The sequence below is a fragment of the Felis catus genome, chromosome C1 (genome assembly GCF_018350175.1).
Source record: "Felis catus isolate Fca126 chromosome C1, F.catus_Fca126_mat1.0, whole genome shotgun sequence".
NCBI lineage: Eukaryota > Metazoa > Chordata > Mammalia > Carnivora > Felidae > Felis > Felis catus.
In genome coordinates, this window is record NC_058375.1 from 57,651,483 (window position 1) to 57,673,088 (window position 21,606).

At 34.9% G+C, this 21,606-nt stretch overlaps 1 protein-coding gene across 10 annotated transcripts in view; it reads left to right on the forward strand.

The window, feature by feature from the left end:
• The window catches only part of LRRC7 (leucine rich repeat containing 7), a 550,569-nt gene that overhangs the window by 100,217 nt on the left and 428,746 nt on the right, over window positions 1-21,606 (forward strand). For 9 of the 10 annotated variants that reach the window (XM_019837223.3, XM_045034767.1, XM_019837219.3 and 6 more), the window contains exon 2: window positions 3,853-3,950. In XM_019837223.3, the coding sequence (XP_019692782.2) occupies window positions 3,853-3,950 (98 nt within the window). Of the gene's footprint in view, window positions 1-3,852; window positions 3,951-21,606 lie in introns of those variants that run through there. The other variant, XM_019837220.3, reaches the window with a different exon arrangement.

Here is a 21,606-nt window from a genome sequence, read left to right on the forward strand (position 1 = left end):
TTTCCCAAAAGCCAGTTATGGGATCAGTGTAAGGCTACTTTAGAAGTATTTGATTCATGTTAAAAAATACATCTACTTGGACCTGACCCCTGCCTACTGAATGAAAATCTTTAGTAGTGGGAACAGGGGAATGTGTACTTGTTTAAAGCTCCTCAGGTGATTTTGTGACCTAAATTTGGGGTACACACCAAGAGAGCTGTAGACACCTTTGCTCATAATCTCTGATTGCTTTTTCACACTCTTTAATATTAATGTGGCTGTCTCAATTTCTTCCCAGCAGTTGACATGTAGGCTGCACTTTTCAGAGCTCTTCAATGAGTTGTTAGAGCATCTGTCTTGCCTGTGGTCATCACACTCAATCTCTCCTTGCTGGCACTGTTAACACACTCCCACTGGCGGCTTGCCAAGTTTGAAAGTAGCAAGAAAAGCTCCTTTGCTGTGTCCTGGCTGGGCTCCAAAGCTTCATTTTTGGTCTTTTTGTCTAACCATTTAATGCAAACTGTAGATCATAGATGACACCGGTGGAAGAGTTCATGTAACCAAGAGTGTAATCTCAAGAAGATGGAAGTCTCACAGTTATGTAATAGTTTGGACATGAATATTGCTCTGTAAAATTTTAACTTAACTCAAATTGTGTTTTCTACTGGGCATAACATTTGGCATTCCAGAGAAAAAATGAACTTTCAATGCTTTTTACAATTTTTTTCATCTATTAGTGTGTTGTATATATCATTTATAGTGAATTTCTTGGCTCCAGTTATCTTTTTGGCAGTTATCAAAAACTTAAAATGTAATGAGTTTGAGCCCCTCGTCGGGCTCTGTGCTGACAGCTCAGAGCCTGGAGCCTGCTTCAGATCTGTGTCTCCCTCTCTCTTTCTGCCCCTTTCCTGCTCACACTCTGTCTGTCTGTCTCTCTCTCTCAAAAATCAGTAATAAGCATTAAAAAAAATTAAGTAATTAGTCACTTATAGAAAGGAACATTTTAGTGAAAATAGCTAAATGATCAAAAATGAACATGTAATTAGCAAATAAACTTATATACGAATATATATGTATATATATACTTGTGTAGTGTTATATTTATATAAATATCTAATATGTATACTATTTATATACAGGCATAGATTAATGTAAATATTGCTGTGTTTAAGAAGAACGTTGCCACTAATTATTCATTACACAGTAGAATCTCAAGTATCAGTTTCCTAGTGGAATTATAATGAATAATCATAGACTTGTGGAAATAATGGATTAGGAAACAAGTAGAAAAAGATAAAAAGTCAGAGAATCTTGATTAAATCTCAGTTGAACCTTTACTTAACTTGTGGCCATGAGCAGGTTACTGAACATTTCTGAGCCTTAGTTTCCTCATTATAAAATAATCTTTCAGGAGGTTGTTGTAAAGACAAAATGGAATAAATGATAAATGGTAATACATTATAAGATAAATTCACTTGTTGCTAAGGTCAAAGGGCACTGTACAATTCTGAAATATCTTATAAATTCTCTAAGAATACATTATGGCACTTTAGTTAATTTATGGGAATAGCAACTCACTTTTATCCATCTTAGTATCCTTGAAAGATTATCATATAGTAAATCTTAAATCTTACTAAATAAAATGAAGTATATTTTATTAAGTTCTTTATTTCTGAAAATTAGCAATTCATATGCATGGATGTTTTGTGTTTTGCTAATAATCAAAACATTTATTTAGCCAGAATTTCTTTTTTCCTCAACATTGCCATCTGCTCTTTTTCTTTGTTAAATAAAGGCCAGTTTTCATACTTTTCCTAACATACTAGACATTTAAAATTTTAGTATATGATTTCATTTTGACTTGGGATAGTTAGGGTAAATAATGGCTATATTTGTTGAGCCCTCAAAGTGTGATGGACACAATGTAAACTATTTTACATGTATTTAATCCTCACAACAGTCCGATGAAAAGGCTTGTGTTCCCCATTTACTGATGAAAAAATAAGGTGCAAAATAGGTTATCTTTCTCTAAACTCATCCTTTCATAGACAAAATGGAAGTTTGAACTTAGGCAGTCTGATTCCCAGAACCTAGGCTCACACGTTTAAGCCATTGCTAATATTGCATAATCTGCAGATCTGCTTGTGAATGTTCTCAGAATACAAGATTTGGTCACCATGATTCCTGGGGAGATTGACCTGGAGATTCTTGGGTCCAATAGCCACCATATGAGTAAAACTCTCCTGGAGCCCTAGTAATGCTTCCTGACTTGTTCTATAAAAATAAAAAAATAAAAAAATAAAAAAAACCCCACCATAATTATATGGAATCAATTTCACATATTCAGTAGTCAGAGATACAAAAGGAAAAATAATAACCCATCCAATTGAATGGTTTACATAGATTCTGATCAGAATAAGTTGTCTGAGTAAAATTGGTTTCTAAAATCACATCACAATTTTATGCAAACATTTGTATGTACAGGTTATGTTTATTGTATTTTACTGTCTTGAGCTTGTAAATACTAGTGAATAATTATTAGTTCACTTAAAGTTATTATTAGATCTAATTGTAATTTGTATATTTGCTGAAACATGTAATCAAAGTTGTGCATTGAATTAATTCAAGAGTCAGAAACTGGAAAATTTTCTATAATTTAGTTTATACAGCTAATCCTTACGGTTAAACTGTAGGGACAGGCCTGAAAGCTAATTTTCCTCTCATAAACAGTGGTAGAGTAAATTATGTCTTAAACCCTGCAGGTTTTTGCTTTGTTCCCTGTCACTGTATTGCTATACCTCAAGAGAAGTAATTCTTTTCCTCAGTTGAAATGAACTTCAAGTGAAACTAAGGCCCAACTTACCATCACATACTAAGAAACATTTTCTTGTACTTTATATACACAGGCATGTACATTTGAACATACATGGACACACATATACACACACACAGAAGCCCCTACAAACAAATGGATTAATTTCAGGAAGTATATTGAAAAGTGTTTTTAAGAACTAATGACCATTTCCCATAGAAATAGTGTTATGTTACTACCCCACTACAAAAGATTATTTATCTCACATTTTACATAATTTTAAATAATGCTTTTATGGGATTGTCCTCTCCTAATTTTGCCCCCTAGACGCCAGAAACATAATCTTCTGCACCACTAACCCTAGGAGACCCTACACCACTATCGCCCATAATAGCCATGCTGTTTTCAATGGTATATATGCTTTTGGCCAGCTGTTATCAAAACCAGTGATATCCCATTAGAATAATCTTGTAGATGTTAAGAAGCTATGTTTATATTTTCAAAGTGATAATAGATGGTTTTGTTCTGAATTTTCAAATTCTGAACTCTCAGTAGTTTTTTAGTGTTATCAAAATGAGTAGACTATGTACTGGTGGCACAAAACTATGTTTACTGAAACCAAAAAATACTGAACACAAAGTATGTGCTATAAAATATGCTAATCCAACTTGCATTTAATTCATTTATTGTTATTCTCCAGTTGTCAGCATCATATATTGCTAGTAGCTGAGAAGTTGCATAGGGGATTTCAATGCACAAATTTGGGGACAGGGGGCATTCAGTTCATAGCAACCTGTAATTGGAGAGTGGGTATATGAATTTTGTCTACGTGGTGTTTTTTAATTTTTTTTAAATTTAGAACTCCTTGGAAAAGCCAAGCACTCTCCACTTGCCACAGTCCCTGCCACTCCCTACTGTCTCATTCCTTGACAGACACTTAATAGTGTTGTCTACCAAGCCTTAGTAGATACTTGAATTATTGACTCTTGATTTAGACCATTTGGAGAGTCAAAATTTATAAAGATTTTGGTATTAAATTTAGTTTTGATTCTCTCTTATAGGATGGAGAACCTAATAAGGGGAAGGAATCCCCCACAATATCAGAGAAGTCCTTGTAAAGAAGTTCGTGCAGCACTCAGGAAGAGGCCTGAAGAAGAGTGTAAGTATGTTTAATAGGGTTATGTTCTAGATAGAGTTTGGTGAGTAGCATTTACAATAAAGGATTAACTTGTAAGTGATTAGTCAAATAATAGAAGTACTTAATAAATATTTATTGAATCAAATTGAATTTATTTTTAAAACCGTATGACTATATGATGCCTTGATTCAGACACTAGGAACATTGTTCTGTTGACTGTTTCTCTTGTACATCAAGATATTCTGCTGATAATTGGATTCCATGTTCAAATGAGATTGGAAAAGGCTGCATAGTCTACCACGTCTTTCTTAGATATTCATACCATGAATATTAATGTTTCTGAGGAGTCCTGATGTAAAAGAAACTTTTGAAATGTGTTTCAAATCAATAGTTTCCGGTTTCATTTGACCACAACACTCTTTCAACATTTTTTAAAACTGAGAACCCCTTGAAAACCATTGCATTAGACTAAAGAATAAATATCTAATGGTAAACATAAAACCATTGCTCAAAAGGAAACATTTGATCAAAAACATTGATCAAAAGGAAACAATCAAATTTACGAAAATATTTTGAAAGATGGAAGTCATATATCTTACCATAAAATCATTTTATTCCATCTGCAGATTAGTAAATATTAGAATATGGAATTGTCTATGGAGACTTTATTTTAATATTTCTAGCCTGTAGCATTGTTGGAGATGTTTGACATAATATTTGCATTTTAAGTTTATAAGATGACCAATAATACTAACTTTCTTCTTGCTATTTGCATATAATTATTTTCAGGGAACTAAAACACATTCTATTATGACCAAAATGTATGCGATTTTTTTTCCTTTTACAGAAACTTACATTTTATAAGGATAGAGCTAATGTGGTTGGTTCACTGGCATATGTAGTTTAATTGACTTTTTAGATAATATTGGCATTTTAAATTAGTTTCGAGTATGCAGTTCTGAGTAAAGACCATATAATTAGAACTGGGCACACTCATGGCAGGTAGAGTGTTTTCATTCTATTTTGTTTTATTATAAAGTTAATAGACAATCTGATTGGGTTATCATCTATGTCATTCAGGATAGTGCTAGTTTTTTTAGTGTTAGTTTTCTTTTATTTCATAGATTTATGGCTTTTAACACTATAACAATATCCAATTAAAACTAAAATTTGAAAATGAAAATTGAATTCTGGGCATGATAAAATTAAAAGTATAAGAAGCAGACTCTTACATAAAAGTACTGCTCTTTTATTGGGTTCATAAGGAAGCTCTGGGGTTTCTCCTCTATGCTGGTTTAACACAAATAGCTTAGTTCTCTATAAGTTTTATTTTAAAACTTATAAGAAAGTTTTGTGAATGAATCTACCAATGATTCTCTCAGAATTGCTATTTAACATATATAAAGTGTTTTTTCAAAACTCTGAGTTAGTCTAGGCCAGAGGTTGACCATTGAGTCCATTGACCAAATCCAGCCTGACACTTGTTTCTGTAAAAATAAAAAAAAATTTTTTTGAAACATAGCCATCTCTGTTTCTTTAGGTATTCTGTATGGCTGCTTTCACACTACAGAGGAAAAGTTGAGTAATTATGACAGAGATTAGATGGCTCACAAAGCCAAAAGTATTTACCTGATTCTTTACAGGAAAGGGTTTCTAAAGCCAGATCTGGGCCATTGGTTCTCAAAGTATGCTCTCCAGAGCAAACACAGTAGCAGCATCTGGGAAGTTGGTAGAAGTGCAAATTTTAAGAGCTGTGATCCACAACTACTGAATCAAAACCTCTGAGAGTTGGGTGCAGTAATCTGTGTGTTTAGAAGAAACCCTGCAGAGCATTCTGATGCCAACTTAAATTTGAAAACCACTAGGCTAAGTCAAATGACTGGCTGCAGATGATAGTAAATCATCATGGATACAAAAGACTAATGAAGGTGGGCATATTTTAGAGTTAAGTTTTATTCTTGTCTTATGGAAGGTATATAACATAACTGATGCTTATATTCACAAGTAAGTCCTCATCAATTGGATTGTGGCAGTCAGGGCATTTTTCAAATATCATCTCAGGAACTCAGTTGGGTTGACTAAGTTATTGAACATGGGAAGACATAATAAGAAATAAGAAACTTATAAAATGTTATTATTTTCTAGAGAGGTCTTCATTATCCCTTGTTAGTATAATGAACAATTCTTCTTGCTTTGTTACCAGTGTTAATTCCCTAAGAAATCCTCTTTTTCAGAATGGAAGCAGTATATCCTATTAATTAATTAATACATTAACTTCAGAGTCTCACAGAAGAGTTTATTCTCTAATGTGACACTAGTATGACCAGCTGCAGGAATCTGGGTATTATTTTTTTAAATCTAAGACGCCATTTACTAATCTGAAAAATGAGGATAGTGATAGAGTCTACCTTATAGTGTTGTTTTGAGAATTAAAGGAAGGTATTTATACAGGCATACCTTGGAGATATTGTGGGTTCAGTTCCAGACAATGGGAATATCATAAAGTGAATATCACCATAAAATGAGTCAAATGAATTTTTTGGCTTCCCAGTGCATATTAAAAGTTATGTTTATACTATACTGTGGTCTGTCAAGTCTGCAATAACATTATGGTTAACAAATTGATGTACAATCTAAATAAAAAAATACTTTATTTCTAAAAAGTGCAAACTGTATCTGAGCTTTCAGTGAGTTGTAATCTTCTTGCTGGTGGAGAACCTTGCCTTAGTGTTGATGCCTGCTGCCTGATGAGGGCGGTGGTTGCTGAAGGTTGGGATTGCTGTGGCGATTCCTTAAAATGGGACAACAAAACATTTTGCTATACTGATTTACTTTTCACGAATTATTTCTCTGTAATATGTAATGCTGTTTGATACCATTTCACCTATGGTAGAACTTCTTTCAGAATTGGAGTCAAATCTCTCAAACCCTGCCACTGCTTTATCAACGAACTTTATGCAATATTCTCAATCGTTTGTTGTCATTTTAACAATCTTCACAGCATCTTCACCAGGAGTAGTTTCTATCTCACAAAACCACTCTCTTTGCTCATCCATAAGAAACAACTTATCTGTTAAGGTTTGATCATGAAATTGCAGCAATTCAGTCACATCTTCAAGCTCCACTTCTAATTCTAGTTCTCTTGCTAGTTTCCCCACATCTGCAACCACTTCCTTCACTGAAGTCTTGAGTCCCTCAAAGTCATCCAGGAGGTTGGAATCAACTTCTTCCAAACTTCTGTTAATGTTGACATTTTGACCTCTTCCCATGAATTACAAATGTCCTTAATCACAAATGTAGAATAGTGAATTCTTTCCAGAGTTTTCAATTGACTTTGCCCAGAGTCATCAGAGAAATCACCGTATATGGCAGCTATAATCTTACAAAATGTATTTCCTAAATAATAAAATTTGAAAGTCTAAATGATTCCTTGATCCATGGACTGCAGCATGGAGGTTAGGTTAATAGGCAGGAAGACAACATGAATCTTGTTGTACATGTTCATGAGAGCTCTTCAGTGACCAGATATATTGTCAGTAAGCAGTAATATTTTGAAAGGAATCTGTTTTTCTAATCAGTGGGTCTCAACAGTGGACTGAAAATATCTGGTAAACCGTGCTACAAACAGATGTGCTGTCATCCAGGCTTTGTTCCATTTATAGAGCATAGGCAGAGTAGATTTAGCATAATTCTTTTTTTTTAATTTTTTAAAAAAATTAGTGTTTATTTTATCTTTGAGAATGCGATACAGAGCATGAGTGGGGGAGGGGTAGAGAGAGAGGGAGACACAGATTCTGAAGCAGGCTCCAGGCTCCAAATTGTCAGCACAGAGCCCATAAGCACAGAGCCCTATGCAGGGCTGGAACTCACAAACCAGATCATGGTTTGAGATCATGGTTTGAGATCATGACCTGAGCCAAAGTTGGACACTTAACCCACTGAGCCACCCAGGCACCAATGATTTAGCATAATTCTTAAAGGCCCTAGGAGTTTTGGAATGGTCATTGAGCACTGATTTCAACATAAAGTCACCAGCGGCTCTAGTCCCCTAAGAGGAGAGTCAGCCTGTCCAGGCACTGATTTTTCCTTTCTAACTAGGAAAGTCCTAGATGACATCTCCAAACAATAGAAGTCTGTTTTATCCACATTAAAAATCTGTTGTTTAGTGTAGCCATCTTCATTCATTATCGTAGCTAGATTTTTCTGGATAACTTGCTGCAGCTTCTACATCTGCACTTATTACTTCACCTTTCATTTTTGTGTTATTAGAGTTGGTTTCTTTCCTTAAATTTCATGAACTAATCTCTACTAGCTTCAGACTTTTCTTCTGCAGCTTCCTCACCTCTCTCAGCCTTCATAGAATTGAAGAGAGTTAGAACCCTGCTCAGGATTAGGCTTTGGTTTAGCGGACTGTTGGGGCTAGTTTGATCTATCCAGACCATGCAAACTTTATCCAGATTAACAATAAGGGTATTTTGCTTTCTTATCATTCATGTGTTCACCGAAATAGCATATTTAATTTCCTTCAAGAACTTTTCCTTTGCATTTACAACCTGGCTAACTAGCACAAGAGTCTTGGCTTTTGGCTTACTGTCCTCACTGAGCTTAATCATCTCTAGCTTTTGATTTAAAATTAGAGACATGTGATTATTCCTTTCACTTGAACACTTAAGAGGGTTGTTAATTGACCTATTTCAATATTGTTGTGTCTCAGAAGATACAGAGGCTTTAGGAGAGGGAGAAAGATGGCAGGTGGTGAAACAGAACACATACATTTATTGATTAAACTTGCCATCTTACATGAGCATAGTTTGTGGCTCCCCAAAACAATTGTAATAGCAACATCAAAGATCACATGATATCACCATAACAAATATAATAGTAGTGAAAAAGTTTGACATATTGTGAGAAAACTGAAATGTGACAGAGATGTGAAGTGAGCAAATGCAGTTTGAAAAATGATACAGATAGACTTGCTCGACACTGGGTTGCCACAAACCTTTAGTTTGTAAAAACACAATTATCTGTGAAACAATCAAGTGCCATGAAATAAATTGAGGTATGCCTGTATTAAGTACTTGGTGTAGAACCTGGGACATAGTTTTCTTTTCTTTCTTCTCTCTTTTGTTTCACTTATTATTATTCTTATTTCAAACTTAGCATCTGTGTGAAGATAATAAAGCATGTTTCTGATCACAGAAATGAAAATTAATAGAAATTACCACCACTATCTTTAGAAACAATAATGCACAGCAAGCAACAGTTTGTGAACAAATGACATAAATCTGAAATTCTTGCAGCAGTGTTAAATAGTAATTCATGTTAGGTAGTAATTTTCTCACACAGCAGCATCGTTCTTTATTATTCTACAAATTCCATATGGGATCTTGACCAAGACTTGCTGGGTCAATTCCCATGGAAAGCTGCCACCGTAGAAAGCCATCATAGAAAGCTAAATGTGGCTTCCCCTTTGAATTGGAAGGAACAGTAGAAATTGACTCCTTTAAATGCAAGGAGAAGTCTCTTTTATTTGGAGATATTGCATACAGAAGGTTTTGCTAAGTAGCATAATTCATACTGCTCTCTTTTATAATATTTTATACTTTTCTGCAGTATTTTCAAGTGAAGATCAACATTAGGTCACCAGACATAGCTCTTAACCAATTATTTCATGTGAATTATATCTTGATATTTTACATCTAGCATAGTCAAGCAAACTTTCAGTAAAAATAAATTGCTCCCTGTAAAAGACAGGCTTTGAAATATGCTCAACTTACATCCTATTAAAAAAAAACAAAGATATAAATTTGTCTGCCAAACCACAGCCCCATTCAGCTACAGCACTACATTCTGTTTTATTCCTAGGTAAGCCTCTGTAAAGAGTCATCTATACTCACCCCATTTACTTATTTCCCACTCAGTCGTCCAAACCCATGCAATCTGGGTCCTACCCAGTCACTCAACTAAAATAGCTTTCATTCAGACCACCAATAATTGCTTTGTGTTGCTGTTATTTGTTTTTAATTGCCATGCAACAGATTACACAAACTTAGTGGCTAAAACATCATTTATTATCTTGCAGTGCCTGTGGGTTGGGAGTCCAGGGTGGGCTTAGCCAGGTTCTCGGCTTCAGGATATTACCAGGAGCTCAGTTGAGGAAACATCCATTTCTGAGCTTACTCAGGTTGTTGGAAGAATTTGTTTCCTTGTGGTTGTATGGCCAAAGCCCTGCTTTTTGCTGACATCTAGCGGGAAGCCATCTTTAGGTGTTAGATACCTCCTACAGTTCCTTGCTACATGTATGTTCTCAGTATGGCTGCTCACTTCATTGAGACAACAAGGAGACTCTGTCCTCAGGGAAGGCCCTATCCATCTTTTAAGGGCTTCCAGCCGATTAAGCCAGGCTCACCCAAGATAATCTCACTTTTGTTTAATTCACAGTGAACTGATTTGGGACTTTAACTACACCTTCTCCTTTTCCATATTCTGTTGGTGTCATAGACTCTAAGTCTAAAGTTCTCTTTTGGCCAGCAAAAGAGCAGATGCAGGATTAAAGCAAGAGATGGCTAATGTCTGGTAAAAGAGATGGTAATGTCTCTCTCTCTCTCTTTCTCTCTCTCTCAAAAATAAACATAATTAAAAAAAATACCTCAGGGGCGCCTGGGTGGCGCAGTCGGTTAAGCATCCGACTTCAGCCAGGTCACGATCTCGCGGTCCGTGAGTTCGAGCCCCGCGTCGGGCTCTGGGCTGATGGCTCGGAGCCTGGAGCCTGTTTCCGATTCTGTGTCTCCCTCTCTCTCTGCCCCTCCCCCGTTCATGCTCTGTCTCTCTCTGTCCCAAAAATAAATAAACGTTGAAAAAAGAATTTCTCCACATCCTTGCTAACATTTGTAATAAAAAAAAAAAATACCTCAAAGTCTCAAAATCAGTGCTCTTTCCCTCAAAACCTGAGCTTCTTCCACTGTTTTTTTTGTCTGCATGTTGTATCTTCTGAACTGTCCAGTTTCAAAAGACATAAAGCTAGAAGTGATTTTTTTCATACCTTTTTCTCACTTTCCTCCTATAGCCACCATAATTTCAAGGCTTCTTAATTTTGCCTTCTGAATACATTTTGAATCTGCTCACAAATCATTTCCTTTGCAAAGATTTTAAGATTCTACCAGATACTCCAAAAAGTGGTTCTCCTATATACACTTCTTAAAATCTTTCATTTTGAAATGATCCTATGGATTTCCATTGCTCATTCAAGAAAGACAAAAGCCTTACTATAGTTTATAGGACCTCCAAGAGTCTAACTTGTACCCACCCCTTCAACTTCATCTCACACTTTATCCCTTTACTCTCTGTATTTCAACCACATAGGTGTTCTTTTAATTCCTGAACATATTCAGTGATAGGGGGACAGAATATACATATTTTTAAATGGTATAGAATCAGAGAACAACAACAAAAATTACCTTGGAAAGGAAGAGTATACCTTTGAAAAATATTGAATGTAGAAATGAAAAAAAATAAAGTAGTATGAATTTTTTAATAATCACAAGAATATAAATATTCTATTAAATACCTGCAAGGTATAAAGAGATTTTTTTGAACATTTATTTATTTTTGAGAGACAGAGAGAGACAGGGCACAAGTGGAGGAGGGGTAGAGAGAGAGGGAGACACAGAATCTGAAACAGGCTCCAGGCTTTGAGCTGTCAGCACAAAGCCCAAAGCAGGGCTCAAACCCACAAACCTCGAGATCATGACCTGAGCTGAAGTAGTACACTTAACCAACTGAGCCACCCAGGTGCCCCATTGCAAAGTAAAAAATAAGGAAAAGGCAGAATTTTTTTTTCGACAAGTAAAAAGCAAAATAAAAATGAACTCTGATGAGGAAAGGTATTAGAAGAAACTCGACATAATCTTCATGGGAGTCCATAAAAGAAAATTTGACATTGTAAAATGTTAGATGTTTTTAAAATTTTTATTTGTTATTTATTTATTTTTGAGGGAGAGAGAGAAAGAGAGAGAGAGAGCCAGCAGGGGGGGAAAGGGAGAGAGAGAATCTCAAGCAGGCTCCATGCTAATCGTAGAGCCTGACATTGGGCCTCAATTCCATGACCCTGGTATCATGACCTGAGTTGAAATCAAGAGTCAGACACTCAACCAATTGAGCCATCCAAGCACCCCAAAATATCAGATATTTGAAGAACAAATATAGAAAACCCATGAATACAAGGGAAATATGCCCCCCAAAAAGATGAAGGGAAATAATGACAAATATATGAAGAAATAAAAAAATGAGAATCCAACCTAAGAATTACAAATTGTTTTAAGAAAGAAATCAGAGTGATTCAAAGGAAAAAGTCATCAGACTTAGTTGAGTATACTTCTCCAGGTAATAAACACATGTGACTACATATTAAAATCTCTTACAGTATGCTATACAGTCACTTAAATGATATCTGCCTCCAGAAACATCTAGACAAACATTTTTATTTAAAATTTTTTAATGTTATTTATTTTTGAGAGAGGCAGAGTGTGAGTAGGAGAGGGACAGAGAAAGGGGGAGACACAGAATCCAAAGCAGGCTCCAGGCTCTGAGCTGTCAGTACAGAGCCCAGCATGGGGCTTGAACTCACAGACCAGGAGATCACTACCTGAGCCAAAGTCAGATGCTTACCCAACTGAGCCACCCAGGTGCCCCTTGATAAGCTTTTTTAAATCACACTATCAACTCTTTGAAGAGCAAGATATCTGTCTTATTTACCATTATATCAGACACACATAATGTAGTGTCTCAAACTTAGGAGATATTTAACAAATATTTCAGAAAAGTGAAGAAATTAATTACTTAACTTTTAAAATAAAAGTGTACCATAAGAGTCCCCTTGAAAGAGAGGGGAAGAGGAGAGAAAGAATTAGAAACAGACAAAGACAAAGAAAGAGAGAAAGAAAGAGATAAACAAAGGAAAAGAGGAAGGAGGAAAGGAAGGGAGGGGGCAAGAATGGAAGGACAAATTTTTCATTTTAAAACAGATGCCAAGAACTCAGTTTTCCCTGATTTTCCCTTCTAATTTTCCCTGAAAATTATTCAGTGAAAGGACTCTGAAAGCTTAAAAGAAGAAGAAAAACTGGCTGGGACTTCAGTAATTGAGGAAAGACAACATTGTGTGTTTTTTGAGTTTTGTTTTTTTTTTTTTTTTTAATCTTCCATATATGCCTGGACTGTACACCATAGACAACTGCAAACTGGCATTGTCAAAAGACATGAATAACAACAACAACAACAACAACAAACACATAGTAATAAGCAAGAAAAGCCTGTTCTTCCAATCCAAAGGAATGGGAGAGAAGCCCAGTAGATATCTTTTAGAGATCCCTAACCAACATTCTAAAATCCCAGCTGACAAGCACTTTAATCCACCTTCAGTAGCAGGTAGCAGGGGAGAGTGGCTGTGAAAGCCTGTGTTTTCCTGCCTTCCACCCAGTGGCATAAGTAGACCCAGACCCTGTGGTTTCTGTGCCTTCCCAGAAAGGTACTCTGCAACATTAGGGTTCCCAGAAAGGCACTTTCATTGTGGCAGATGTCACCAGTAGTGTGTGAGCAATAGCGCACAGTGCCAGAAGAATAAAGCAGACCAGAATAGGATTAGCATTACAAGGGATTAGAAAACTGTCATTGTAATTAAAACCCACAAAAGTAGTCCAGAATCTATATGCTAAATCTAAGTAGGATAAGTGCCTGGTAAAAGTAGAAGATTCTTACAGGTTCAAGAGTCTCCAACCATAACAACCAGAAATGTCCAAGATAGGATTGAAAATTGTATTATTCTGGGGTGCCTGGGTGGCTCAGTCGATTGAGCATCCAACTCCAGCTCAGGCCATGATCTAATGGTTCGCGAGTTAGAACCCTGCATCAGGCTGTCTGCTGTCAGTGTGGAGCCAGTTTTGGATCTGCTGTCTTCCTCTCTCTCTGCACCTCCTCCACTCACAGTCTGTCTCTCAAAAATAAATAAACATTAAAAAAAAAGAAAACTGTATTATACCAATGGATTTATTATATATTTGTAAGGTAAAAATGGTATTATACTAGTATATCAAGAACAAGGAAAACCTCAATTATCTGACACCAGTACTAAGATGAATCAGATGTTGAAGTTATATGACAAGGAATTGAAGCAGGCATTACAAAAATGCTTCAACACACAATTACATAATCTCTTGACACAAGTGAAAAAAATAGAAAATCTCAACAAAGAAATAAGTTATTAAAAATAGAAATCATATAACTGAAAAGTTTAATAACCAAAATAAAAATCTTGCTGAATAGACTCAATAGTAGAGTGAAAATGGCAAAGAATAAGGTAAGTGAGCTGGAAGACAAATTATTCAAATTTACTCAATCTGAACAACAAAGAGAATAATAGACTTAACAAAAATGGACAAAACTTCTAGAATTTCTGTAAAAATAATAGGGTCTTAGAAAGAGAAGAGAAAGAGCATCTAAAAAAAAAGAATTTGTGATAGTATTGGTTATACTTCCCAAATTGTTAAAAGACGTAAGTTTAGAGATTCAAGAGGCTAGATGAACTCTAAAAATGATAAAACCTAAAAATCCCCAATAAGATATGTCATAATTAAACTTACGAAAACTAAAGATAAAGAAGAAAATCTTAGAACCAGAGAGAAATAACAAAGACTTAGCCCTTTACCTATAAAGGAACACAAATTCTAATGATGTGAAAGAAGAACAACAAAATTGAGTAAAAATAGAACTAAACTTAATAGGACATTCTTTTCTGTCATATTTTATTGTTGAAGTAAAAATTATAGCAGAACTTGATAAAGTGCACAACGTATGTAGAAGAACTAATTAACATAAGAACATATATGAAGTAGGGAGAGTAAAGGGACCTAAATGTAAATAAGGATCTCTATTTCACATGAAGTGGTAATGACATTGGAAATCCAGTAAATTGTGATAGTTACATAGTTATGTTATACAGAGCAACCGCTAAGAAAATTATACAAAATTATATACTCAAAAATCATAAATAAATAAAAATAAATTATAAATAAAAATTGAGCTAAAAATATCCAAATAACCCATATGAAGGCAAGAAAAAAAAGCCAGAGGAATGAAAAACCAAGGAACAAACAAAAAATAATAAAATGGCAGCATTAAGCCTTATGATATCGATAATTACATTAATTATAAATGGTGTAAATGTTTCAATTAAAAGGCAGAGCTTGTTGGAGCACCTGATTGGCTCAGTCAGTTGAGCTTCCAAGTCATGATTTTGGCTTAGGTCATGATCTCAGGGTCACGGGATTGAGCCCACCATTGAATTCTGTGCTGAGCTTGGAGGCCTGTTTAAGATTATCTTTCTCTCTACCTCTGCCCCTCCCCTGCTCATGTTCTCTTTCTCTCTCTCTCTCTCTCTCTGAAATTAAAAAAAAAAAAAAAAGGTAGAGCTTGTCATATTGGATAAAAAGGAAAGACAACATGTGTTGCCTATAAAAAAAATCTCTTTAAAGACACAGATGATTAAATATAAAAGGATAAAAAAGTATATATATATGTATATATATATATATATATATATACATATATATATATCTCATACTATTTAAATGAAAGCTAGAGGGACTATAATTATATTTTTAAAAAGTTCAAAATCAAACATAATAAAGAAAGTCATTCCATAATGATAAACAATCCTCAATTTATTTTTTACAAACTTATATTTTCTTTGATTTTACCTGTATATAACTTTAAGCTGTATATACTTCCCCTTTAGTTTAGCTTTGTTATAATGTTTGTTTGTTTGTTTGTTTGTTTGTTTTTACAGTTTCTTTTTCAAGAACTGTGATTCTAAGAACTGTAATACTAAGAAATTCTTGGTAGCATAGTTATGACTCTGGCCTATTTAAACAAAAACACTACTATTTTTATATAGGGAAATGTTTATGAAGGTGTAATTTTTCCTCAGAATTAAACTGAGTCTGTATTATGAAAACTAAAATTCCACAAAGCCTATCTATCTATTGAGTTTCTGAATAATAAGAAAAACACATTGAAAAGGTTTTTTTTATTTAAACTTCTTATAGAATTTAAATTCCTAAAAACATAATTCTACCCTCATGGCAATGATATTATACTTTCCATTAACAAAAAAAAATCTATTTGATATTATCAGGAGATAACACTTAAAATTATATTGTTTTCAAATAATTGAATGTTACCTTTCCAAATGCCAAATATTCTCGTATTAACCAGTTTAGTGAAAATCATGATGATTAGTCATGTTCCTTCCTTCATGTTAGAAGTTATCGAACATGATTGAAACTTCTCCTGATGATTCAAGGAGTTTTATAGATACCCATTATTATGAACTGTGGTAATAGAATTCCATCTGTGCTTTCTTCCATATCAAGTTGTCATCTGTCACTTTTGCCATGATAATTATTGCTTTTAAGCTACTTCTTTTTGACATTTTGTTTACTGTCTTAGTTTCCTCCTTCAAAAAGGTGATAAACCATCCTTGTTAAGAATCATAAAATAAATGTTAATGAATCAAGGATTGAAAAACAATCAAGCCTTGGATGATCTATGGTAAATAAGATAAAGAATTATAGAATATTCAGTTGCAGAAGTGGTGTGCTTTATTTTAAAATATCCTGAGGTTACCTTTTTTCTAACTGACCTCATTTCAGGTCTGTGCTAGCTTTCCAGATACTTGGGTTCTTTTCTACCAACCATGTTGTAGTCACTCAACCATGATGTTAGTTACCTGGTGCTACTGTCATTTCGCTCACTTGGTTGGGGACTTAGGCATTGGGGGATGGAGGGGAAATCTAATGAAGATCATATCCAATAAAGAAATCTAATGAAATTCTCAGGCTATACAGTTATAGACCTTGCTCATGTGTATAACAATGTCAAGGTACAACGAAAATTTCCTGGACTTCTCTTTCTGCTAGAAAATCTCCAAGAAGCTCCTAGAAAATGTTCCCTATCATTTCACTAGCTTAAGTTTTGTTATATATCTGTTTGTGTACCATTACTGTATTCCAGGGAAATGCTATACAGTCATTGGCTTAAGCCTATAATAATGTGCCAGTCACTTTAAAGAGTTAATTTAGTATTAAAAGTAATCTTAGGTAATGTATTTGCCATTTGGCTTCTCATATAGTTATCCAACACTGTATCGCATACTATGGCTTATAATATTTGTAGTATTTGTCTATATTTTTTCAGCTATCCCAAAATATTTTAAGGTTGGGAATAGGAATAAAGGAAAGAAGGGATGTTACCTGGAAGATCAGAAATCTGCGCACTGATATTAAAGGGACCTCATATATAATTCAGCACCTTATTTTCCTATTCAAGCTCTACACTTTATGGGCAGTTTGTGTTGCCATTATTTTCAGTTTTTCCTTTAATTTTCTTTTTTTTAATATAATTTATTGTCAAGTTAGCTAACATACAGTGTATACAGTGTGCTCTTGGCTTAGGGAGTAGATTACCATGATTCATCGCTTACATACAACACCCAGTGCTCATCCCAAGAAGTGCCCTCTTGAATACCCATCACCCATTTTCCCCTCTCCCCCACTGCCCCCATCAGCCCCCAGTTTCCTTCTGGTTTGAAATGAGACCCACTTCTCCTGTATCTCCCATTCTGGGGGTAGTTCTTCTTACTTTCAAGCTTAAATAATTATAGTCACATTTTATAGATGAGGCTACAGAATCTCAGATTTGTTAAGTAATGTATACAGTTTTCACACATCTATGTGCCAATGCTGGAATACAAACCTAAGTTTGATTCTGAAAACCATCTAATTTCTTCTGTTCCATTCTACATAACTCCACTATGCTGTGTCCTCATTTTAGTTCTTTAAAATTCATCTTCTGCTTAATCCTTACAGCTTTTTAAACATAAAATATCATATATACAAAGAAATAGCATATATGTACAGTTTAAAGAATTATAAATTAGCATTGATGTGCCTAAAATATCAGAATTTCTAAATTGCATATTCCTACCCACCTCTGCTCTTCTCTTTTAGTTCAATACCTCCATTCCAGGAGACCAGTCTTCCCTACTCCTCATTGCTTGGATCCATTTTTAAGGTGAACATTTAAGTCCTACAACAAAGCCAATAATGTATATAATTTTAATAGAAGACAACTCAAGAGAAATAAATGGTCAGTGATTGCTCATTGGCTAGGAAGACTTACTAAATGTTACACTTCTAGTAATATTGTAGATTGTGATTATGCAGCGCCATAACAAAAACTGACGTTGCACTCAGTTGAATCACCACTTGAAATTAACATATGTTATTGACTAATTATTTTGGCATGATATAAAAATAAGATTAAAGGAAGATTAGATTAAACTTGATCTGCAGACTGAGCATTCTTAGACCTATTAGAAAATTGAAATCAGGCTCATGCAAATTCAGTATAGAGTTGATATATTTTAGATACATCATATCCAAGGTTGTAATAGAAATCCAGGCAAGTAACTTACAAAAAATATGTCTTAAGATCTCTGGAAAGTCCATAGGTTTAAGCCAGCATGCTTAGTTGTCACTGCAAACAGCTTCTTCCAAGATTTTACTTAGGATGCAATTTCAGAAAAGATTATTTTGTAGCATCACTGGCTTAACATATCATTCATTCATGTTAGGGTTTCAACCTCCGCTGGACTTCTTCTAAAATGCAAATTCCTTCAAGGGGGAACTCCAGTCAAATCATGAAACTTTGACATAAAAGCAATTTTAGGTCACTGACCTTAATAATTAGAAGGAATCAAGCATCAAGACATATTTGGATGCCCAAGAAGAAAAGGAAAGTTCTCCGAAAAAAGAAAAATACATAGATGAGGAGTTTGACAAATAAATTTGACTTGCTACATATTTTTGCTAAGAGTTGGTTCTATTATCTGGTGAAAAGCTTTTCACATAAAATTTCAGCCTTTTCTACATTCTTCCTCTCATTTCAGTAGTAACCACCCTGCTAATTCATTCCTCCTTACCAAAGCTTCTCTTCTTGACAGAAGGCAGTACCTCCCTCCTATTGTCTCTGGAACACTTTGTACAGATTGTGAATGCAGTGCTTAGAGCACAATATTTTATCCTGTTGCTTGCATGTCTATTTCCTCTCCATTGGATTATAAGTGGCTTAAGGGCAAGCGGACACATCTTATTCATCTATTACTAGCATTGAGCACAATATTTGATATATAGTCATTACTCCAATAAAAATTTACAAAAAAAGAATGAATTGTGAAACTTACAATTTGATTCAGTCATGACACCTACTAGAGTTTAAAGACATCCAATAAATAACTTCTGCATTCTAGAAAAATTTTGGAACCAATTTAAATATTGACAAAATGTCAGAGATCAAGAATAATTTTTAATGATAGATAGGGGGACATAGCTAAGATGTTTGGTAACAATTTGCTACTTCATAGTACACTTCAGACGTATGCATATGTACTGACTCAGCCACAGCAATAAGGAAAAAACACAGGCTTCTTTCTATGGGGAATTTCTCTTAAAAAATTTATAGCATTGAGGAACAGATCAATGTAGCTTATCTCCTGAAGCAGCTTCATCTCAAAGAAACATGGAGGAACAAACTGGGCTACATATGTCTACTTCTCCTTCAAAATTTATGAATTACATAAATTGCTTCACTTCCTAACAAGAGTTAGAAAAGAAATAAAGGTCAAGGGTGCTGGGGAAATTTCTGCACCCAGAAACTAGATGAGTGTATAAGAAGAATCTCCACTTACAATGTTTCCTAGGGTTTTTATCTCTTAAGCTACTGGGCTTAAACTTTAGGCCCTTAGACAATGGGGGGGGGGGGATTTATTAGGGCAGTCTCTAACCAGATATCAAGTGCTACTCTTCCGTGGATCCTTTTGGGATCATTGGGGGCAGAGAGAAGTAGTATAAATTTCACTCTAAGACCACTTTAAAACAAAATCTTGACACTTCATTTCATGTTCTACTTGTCATCCCAAATAATGTCCTATGTGATTATCTAGGGTTCTGCAATACGCTTAAATTCACTCATTTATTCAACACATATTGATTGAGTACCTGCCTTGCACCTCTCACCCTGTTCTGGGTGCTTGTGATACATAGTGAGTAAAAATTTAAAAACCAAAAAAGGCAAACTTTCCCATTCTCAACAGAGTTATATTCTAGTTGGAGAAAACAGACCTTAACCAAAATAAATAAGTAATAATTCATTAGAAGGTGATTCATTTTGTAGAAAAATATAAGCAAAGTTATGGGGGTTAGGACCAGAGAGAGATTTGAGGGCAATTTTAAGTGGGGAGAATAGAATAAACCTCACACAAAGGATGTCATATGAGCAAGGAAGTAAAGCTGTTAGCCACACCAGTCTACTACTACTTATCTAGAATCCATGACTTCTGCATTTAAATTCAGCTGGGAGAACACCCCCAAAGATTAATTTTGGCTTGATGCATTTATGATATGTCACCTGTATATATAATCTTCTCTCAGAGGCTATTAAGAGAGTGGGGTTTTTTTTCCAAAACTTAGAAATTTATAATGATGAACACCATAATCATCAGAGTGCCTTTCTTTCCCGTGAAATATTTCCAAACTTTTAATTTTTCCCTGTTTGAGTGCCAGCAATGCACCAAATTTGAATCTGTCTAATGGCATGTATTTTACAGTCTGGTGAGCAAGTGTCTTTGATCCTGGAAGCCTAGTGGCCACTGCCATGTGCATTGCTGTGGAATTTCTTAGACCTGTACAACCGCTGTCATTTTTGCCTGTCTCTTGTGGGGAATTAACCTCAGCATGTTCCTGACCAAATTATGGCTGAATTGTGTGCCTCTGAAGACCTCATGAGGGTAAATACCTCCTCTTTGGAGAAACTTGCTTTCCTCCACATTATATTGTTCCAGATAGATCTTGAGTAGAGTTTCTTTCTACTGTATCTTTTTGATAGAAGTGACATAGGCACATAGTGTTCTATTCCTTTTAGAGTAAGGTTGACAGATAAAATACAAGACACCTGGTTAAATTTGAATTCAGATAAGTAATAAATAATTTTTTAGTGTATGTCTCAGACAGTATTTAGGGCACATTTATACTAGCAATTACTCATTTCTTATCTGAATCTGAAATGTAACTGAGTGTCTATATTAGGGTTTTCCAGAAAACCAGAAACAATAATATATCCATCTATCTATTGTTAAAAAAAAGTCAACCAAGTAAATTTGAAGATCTAATTGGCTTTGTTAAGTGATTCATGAATTGGGCAGCATCCCATCCAGCAAGTAGAGAGATGTTCTGAGGAACTGTATGAAAGAGGTTTATATAAGAAGTGTAGGGCAAGAGGTTATTAGCAAAAGACAAGAAAGGATTGTCACATCTTTTTGTGGGGGGAAAGGATGGCAGGGTTTTTATCACACAGATTACCTCATTAGTGCTGCTCTGGAGATTTTAGATTGATTGGTAAAAGCTCACATTCCTGGGAGAGGTTGAAACTGTAATTAAGTCTTGGTGTGCTATTGCGGGGGCAAATGACTCCATTTGGGGTTTGTTATTTCATTTTTAACACTATATCTAATTGTAGGTATAGGCATAGATATCTATATCTGTAGATACAGATAGATCTCTGTCTATAG